A 6,883-nucleotide genomic window follows, 5' to 3' on the forward strand; every position below is an offset into this window, starting at 1 on the left:
TCTTAGCAGCAATGTGTGAACAAAATTCTATCATGTCAGCAAGGTAAGAGTCTAATCTCAGAGGCTCGTAAGATGGAATGCAATCCATCTATGTACATGTGTCCTGCTTAACTATGTTACCTGATCCTGCATGGTGGTAGCTGCAGCTTTATGTGTTTAAAGTGTCAAGTGTTCACAATTTTTTCACAGCAATATGTGAAACACATTGCTCTTCAAAGCAGGCAGTGAAGTGTAGCTTAGTAATCTACACTATGAATTTCCATACTGGGCATCCACCACAGCACGTTAACGTTATTTCATTAGTGGTTATATCCATTTAGTGGCTTGAAGTAACAGCTGTTAGTGTCTTTGTGTCACCAATGCTTGGAAGGGACTTATATACTTTGCTATTCATTCATGTAAGCATGGCCTACAGACATTTAGAATCACAAAAAAACGTCTATATAGCTGCTAACGGTCTGTCACTATCAAATGCATGAATTTTAAGTAGGCACAATCAAAGTTTGGTAATTGTAAGGTTCCAGCCAGGGTTGATGCTCAGTTGCTGTTGCTGTTTCCTTGAGCAAGAAAGGTTACTCACATTGCTCTGGTTTACCCAGTTGTTAAATGGGACCTTTCTTAAATGGTGACTTTTTTGGTAGCCCTACTTTTAAATGCTTTTGGTTGAATACATATTAAACTATAACATTACTTTGTTCTGTTGTAAATGAATTTCTAGTCACCTGTTAGCAACTATTGTGTGCACTATAATACATATCTACATGTCAGGAACATGCATTAAGCATGTAGCAAAGTAAGTTTCAAGCCTACAAAATTACTTTTCTGTTCCAAATTATACTATACAGCATGAATGTATGGTAGTGTCATTTGTGTATATAAACCTGTAAGTGTTATCCCACTAGGGATGATGCCATGGTGAGATGGTAAAGCCTGTTAATACATTGAATAAGAACTTGAATTATAACCAACTCTGTAGGTAGACCAGACCCAGTACGTACGTAGACCCAGTGGTGACTTGATCCATACTTCTTGTACAACTATTATATTTAAACTTTTAATAAGTGTGATATAGTAATAAATTTTTATACCAACAAATATTCAGTGTATGCTTATTATTAGTATTAGTGGTGTATGTATAATATAAAGTATAGTAACAACTTTACTAGTTAGTGTATTAGTTGAGCTTGTCCCAGTTCCACTGCAGTAAGATGGGATGATAGAGCATTATCCACACTCCCTCCTTTAGTAGTTCCTCCAATGACTATAATGGCATTGTTGTTGACTGCTGCTATAGCTACTTCAGATCTAGCTGATGATAATGATGAAATGTTCTTCCATGATTTGCTAGAGTCATCATACATCTTAATATTGGATGTTTTTGTACCACTTTGATCCTGTCCACCAACTACCATTGGTGGGGATGAGCTGGGGACTAGGGCTGTTTTGTAGTGAGTGGCTTCAGTCATTGTAATCCATTTGGTGGGTATGTCACTGGTTTGTTTTTGATCACCTGATCTTATGATATCATCAACAAGAATCTTGTAGGCAGTTTTGTCACTTTTCAAGTTAGCAGCAGTGTAATCCACTATGAGTAAATGATCATCAGTAATAATGGGTGTGAAGGCACGCATCGGCACAGGAAGATTAATGGACACTTTCTGCCAACGAGACTTCTCCATCCAGTTGAGGACTTCAACATCATCTTGTACTACTACGTTGCAGTTAACATACTTTTCTCCCCCAGCAACAATAGTGTGTTCCAGGTGAGTAACCACCCCTGGTTGGCACCTAACTGAAAGAAGATCAGGATAATGAGATTTCCAAGTTTGACTAATTTCATCAAATGTAGAAACTTTATTAGTTCTCTTCTTAGTAGCAGACAGCATTCCACCAATAATAGCTAACTTTCCACCGATGATGTGAGGAACACCATAAAAGTGACCTGAGGGAGGTAACTCATCCCAATGGTCAGTGTTGATATCATAGACATATACTTGATGTTTAGCATCATCAACTGGACTAAACCCACCAGCAACATAGACCTTCTTGTCTTGTACTGTGACATATGCACGACACATTTGAGCAGGAAGATTGGCCAGCTGAGTCCATTTTATGTGGTACCTGCCACTGGTAAGTGCTGGCATTAATGGAGGTGCCTCCTGAGTGGATAATAATATTTGTAAGTAGCTAAATAACGTACAATATCTATCACTTACACATATAGCTGGTAATGGATACAAAAATCTATTATAAACTGGAACTACAAGTTGTTACCATTCTTTGGTGACACTTTTTGATGTCAGTAATCTAATCAACAAAAATTTTACCTCAATAGGTGGCAGGTCATAAGCAAAATGTTTAGAAATTTTAAGTTGGCTGATCGGTTATTATCATGTACCCGACTGATTTGCCTGATATGTACACCCAAGTTCAAGGGCTGTCAGACCTGAGAACGTGGGTGTACATATCAGGCAAATCACAAGGGCACGTGATACAACTGAGATGTACCATGCCAATGGCAGGCTAAGAGCCTGCGGGTAATTGATCACCCAAACCAATATGAGACCGACCACTGAATTCATTATATAGACCAACTTGTGAAATTTGATTATGGAACAGCAACAACTAATGTTTTTACTACGTTTGTTAACATAAACGGGCAAATCCTACGGATATCATGGAAACACTCAATTTAGCGATTTTACAAGTGTTTCAAAGTTGCTACATCACTTAAACACTGTTTACACAGTTTTCTAAACATCCAGAAGGGTAAGCTTTGCTGTAGAGTGGTTACCTCGTGATATACGAAAAGTGGGCGTGGTACGTACGCAATCAAACATGCAGTGAAGCGCTTGTAAAGTACTCATGACACTAGTTCTCACCTTGAACTTCTGTTTGTCAACTCACAGGGTGGTAAAGGAGTCGAATCGCCTCCATCTGAGTGCTGCAGGATGTTCATGGTTTTCATCACGTGAGCAATAATAAACTCCCACAATTGAATGCTGCCAGGATTCTTATAAAAACAAACCAACGTTACCTCACCAGATATCAAGGCCATGGTTTAACTTAAATGTACCAGGGTTTATGAGATATGTACCCTGAAATTTGCATTTGAAGTGCGGTGGCTTCATGACACATAGCTGGTTGTAGTGAGTTAGACAGGTGACCATATTACACTGTATTATACCATGATCAGTTGATATTGGTAAATGACAGTGTTAATACCATATATGGTAATGATAATAAAACAAATAACACTCACCAGCTGTTGGTTCAGCTGATCAATTCTATATTTCAGGTGGTTGATTTCAAATTTCTGCTGCTCCACTTGTTGGTGTAGAGTGATAACATCTTGTGGGGACTCCTTCATGTAAACATCCTCCTTGCTCACTTGGATCTTCTCACAGACAGCTGTTATGGTTGGCCTCATAGCAGGATCATCATCCAGACACTCCTCCACCAGTGGCTTCAATACTTCAGCCTCTCCTCTCATTTTGTCCAGGTACTGCCGACGACGTTCAACTTCCAACAAAGCTACCTTTCTTCTGATCTTGGAGTCAAACACAGTGTTGTCAGATGGGGTAGGCCACTGTTGTGTAAATGTGTGAAGGACTATTCCAGCAAAAGAAAACACATCCATGGGAGGGCCATACTCTGGTCTTTTTGTTAGTGTTTCAGGTGGCATGAAGTCAACAGTTCCTGGAGCTTTAGTCATTATCTTTCCACTATCAGCCTTTATCACCTTGGCCACTCCAAGATCACTGATCTTTGCTACATGATGTGCCGTCAATAAGACATTATTGGGGGAGAGATCTCGATGGATGATGAGAGGGTCGTGATTGTGAAGGTAGCACAGTCCAAGGGAGACATCATGGACAATTGAAAATTTTATATGGACAGGAATCTTTTCATGTTTGTCCACCAGTGAGGTCAAGTTATCCACCATCATCTCCATAACCATTACTGGTAGCCGCATCCTTCCCTGCAGTACACCGCCCACCCCCTCAGAGGGATAATAAACACCTAGGAACTGTATGACGTTTGGATGACGTAATGTACTGCATTGACGACACTCCCTCATAAACGATTCCACTGTTCCACTCATTTCCACGTCTCCCACCTCTTCGACCAGAATGGAGTGGATTTCTTTGGCGGCACATATCGTTCCACAATATTTGACCGCGTAAACTTTCCCATAAGCCCCTCGTCCCAGTTCCTGACGATTTCGTAGTCTAATAACTCCCTTCAGACCTAGACCTTTAAAATCATCACAGGAGGCCATTTCTCTTGTAAGACAAAATATGGGCGTGGCTTACCCGCACGTGTACAAGTGTCATGAATTACTCCAAATAGCGCCCATAATTGACAACATTTTGGGATGGATGCAGTACACTCAAAGAGAAGAGATCTTAAGAGATCGAGACAATCTGTAAAAGAGGTGGATTCCAATGATTCACTCCGCCACAAAGGAAGTAAGTGTATTACCTGCAGAATCCGAGGGAGGCGCCTTAATTATTACACCATTCAGCCATTGTTGGTTTATTCACCCAGTTTTTTTCCCAATTAAAATATAGACACTAGTAATGCATTGTTTGTTCCCACAAATCAGTAGAATCAATTTTGTGAGTATTGCACATTTAGAAGCATAAACTGAATGCACACATAATTAAACAAGGTTTGGTATTGAAGAAATGCATTGGGCACAAGGTCTAACTAGTACTGTCCCCATACAAACTGTTTAGTAGAAATGTGAGCCAGACTCTTATTACACATTTGCTTTCAAAAACTTTTAAAATGCATACATGTACCTAGCTAGCTGCTACACTGCTGTTTGTACAGTTTATGAGTAATACAGAAGCCAAACAATGATGAACTGATTGTGACAGTTCCAACCCTAGTATTGACTTCTCTTTTGTCTTTTCACTCTTGTACTTGCATACAACTCGTTATACATACTTCATATCCAACATTGAAAAGGTTTGAATAAAATAGATGATTCTCGAGCTCACCTGTAGTATGGTGGGCTCCTCCTGCCATATTTGGTTGGCAGGTGGCAGTGCATATTGGCTTTTGTCTGAAAATTCAGAATGTGATTACATGACACTGAGCATTAGTGCCGGTAGATGCTGGCTCGTTGCACAGTCACCAGCAATGATTGTCCCTACCTGTAGGCTTGGATGTAGCTACTCACCTGCAAATAAAACGGTTACTAATTTTCCGTAAACCACATATTAAACTTAATGATTTTAAGATACAGCCATGCATGTGGATATAAGACCAGAGGAGTAAGGTAAATTTGCTCACATTACACTTTTTATATAAAGTATTAAAGTTCCCTGTACTGATAATGTGTAACTCTTCTTCCATAACACTGTATCCTTCTTTACTATTTTGTGTTTGTTTGTTACAGAAAAGAAACACAGTGAACCAGAAATGTTAGAAGCAGCTGAACCACCAGAATCAACAATTGTTTGTGAAGACGTACAAACTGGTATGTAAGTGTGTTTTGAGAGTTCATGTCTCCCCTAGCTTACTGTCAGTAGAACTGAGGAAGTAATTTTAGAAAATGTGACCCGCTGAACAAAAACCCAACTTGTTTGCATTTTCCTCAAACTTCATTTTATGACTTTTTAGCTGTCTAGAGGGAAAAGCTAATGGGTGTTAAAGCAGCCTTATGTGGCAAAGGCTGTCGGAGTTACTATAGCGATAGACAACAAAAAGTGTATAGTGCCTATGCAAAAAAAATTACAGGTGCTTGTTTAATCAATCATAAAACTCAAGTGCAACAGACTATGGAGTTGGGACTTGCACTGTGTCATTCTATTCACCATGAACTGGAATTGAAGGCTATTCAAGCTCAGAAGCGGTGACAATTTTACTACAATGTAAACAAACACACATTACTCATGTGTGCTTCATGATATACAGAAACAAAACAAAAATGTTCGTACTCTCCATAAAGTGGTGAATCCATCAGTATACAACATACTCTAATCTTCGTTATTTACATATCTCAAAAACATATATGCAAAGAAGTTGGGTTTTGGTTACAAATTTTATGTCAGTGTGGCCTGTGTATCATACAAGTTTTTATTCTACTGCAGTGAAACCTGTCTAAAGCGGTCACCTTCGGGCCAGAAATATTTGGCCTTTATAGAGAGGTGGCTGCCTAACTCAATATCCTCCATAAAGCAGCCATAGGCCATAAACTGAGGTTTGGCCTTTAAACAAAGGTTCCAGGGACTTATAAACTCAGGTTTAGTTACATAAAAATGCATTTAGCTATACTCCAGTATATCGCCTACTTACACAGCAGACAAATTAGCAGAAAAGAGCCTGAAGCTACTCTGAGTTTGGAGACAGCAATGGACAAATTCCATAATAATGCTTTATAGCATATAATAATAACTGTTGCCTCTAGCAACCTGAATTTCCTACTATTTTTAGGTGATAATGTCTAAAGTAACTTATCCAAATTTTGAAAGGATAGCATATATATGTCATAAGATATGACATTTTGAAATTTGTGGTTTTCCCATACATGTCTATGTGAGAGGGCTACAGTTGCCCCTTTTGGGAAATCACAAAAATGAGGTATTTCAACATATGCAAAAACCAAAAATTTAAAAGTACATATATCTCAATTTTACATAATTTGTAGGTGTGAATGTCAACAATAATCTCTCCAAGTTTTAGATGGATAGCATATGTAGGTCATAAGATATTACATTCTTTAAATCCCACGATTTGTGCGATTACCGAGAAGGGGCAACTGTTGCCCCTCTCATTGACAATGTATGGGAAAATTGCAACTTCAAAATGTCATATCTCATGACTTATATATGCTATCATTTTAAAACTTGGGGAGGTTACTTAAAACATT

The 6,883-nt window shown here is 38.8% G+C and overlaps 2 protein-coding genes across 2 annotated transcripts in view; one reads left to right on the top strand and one right to left on the bottom strand.

Annotated features, from left to right (window-relative positions):
* Positions 1 to 1,033: 1,033 nt before the first annotated feature.
* Positions 1,034 to 4,333, bottom strand: LOC136258820 (uncharacterized). Its single transcript, XM_066052168.1, has 2 exons — positions 3,263 to 4,333; positions 1,034 to 2,159 (listed from the first exon to the last, which is right to left on the bottom strand). The coding sequence occupies exons 1-2, from the start codon at positions 4,280 to 4,282 to the stop codon at positions 1,167 to 1,169; spliced, it is 2,013 nt and encodes a 670-aa protein (XP_065908240.1). The 5' UTR covers positions 4,283 to 4,333; the 3' UTR covers positions 1,034 to 1,166.
* Positions 4,318 to 6,883, top strand: part of LOC136259294 (ATP-dependent RNA helicase DDX18-like) — a 91,971-nt gene continuing 89,405 nt past the window's right edge. The window contains exons 1-2 of the mRNA XM_066052783.1: positions 4,318 to 4,472; positions 5,411 to 5,491. Coding sequence (XP_065908855.1) covers positions 4,379 to 4,472; positions 5,411 to 5,491 — 175 coding nt within the window. The 5' untranslated portion in view covers positions 4,318 to 4,378. The remainder of the gene's footprint in view (positions 4,473 to 5,410; positions 5,492 to 6,883) is intronic.

Source organism: Dysidea avara, chromosome 6 (genome assembly GCF_963678975.1).
Source record: "Dysidea avara chromosome 6, odDysAvar1.4, whole genome shotgun sequence".
NCBI lineage: Eukaryota > Metazoa > Porifera > Demospongiae > Dictyoceratida > Dysideidae > Dysidea > Dysidea avara.

Excerpts from the sequence above, each read along its gene's own strand:
- LOC136258820 (XM_066052168.1), bottom strand. The coding sequence starts at position 4,282 with ATGGCCTCCTGTGATGATTTTAAAGGTCTAGGTCTGAAGGGAGTTATT. Across the intron at positions 2,160-3,262 it reads ATCAGCTGAACCAACAGCTG|GAGGCACCTCCATTAATGCC; the intron begins GTGAGTGTTATT and ends TTATCCACTCAG.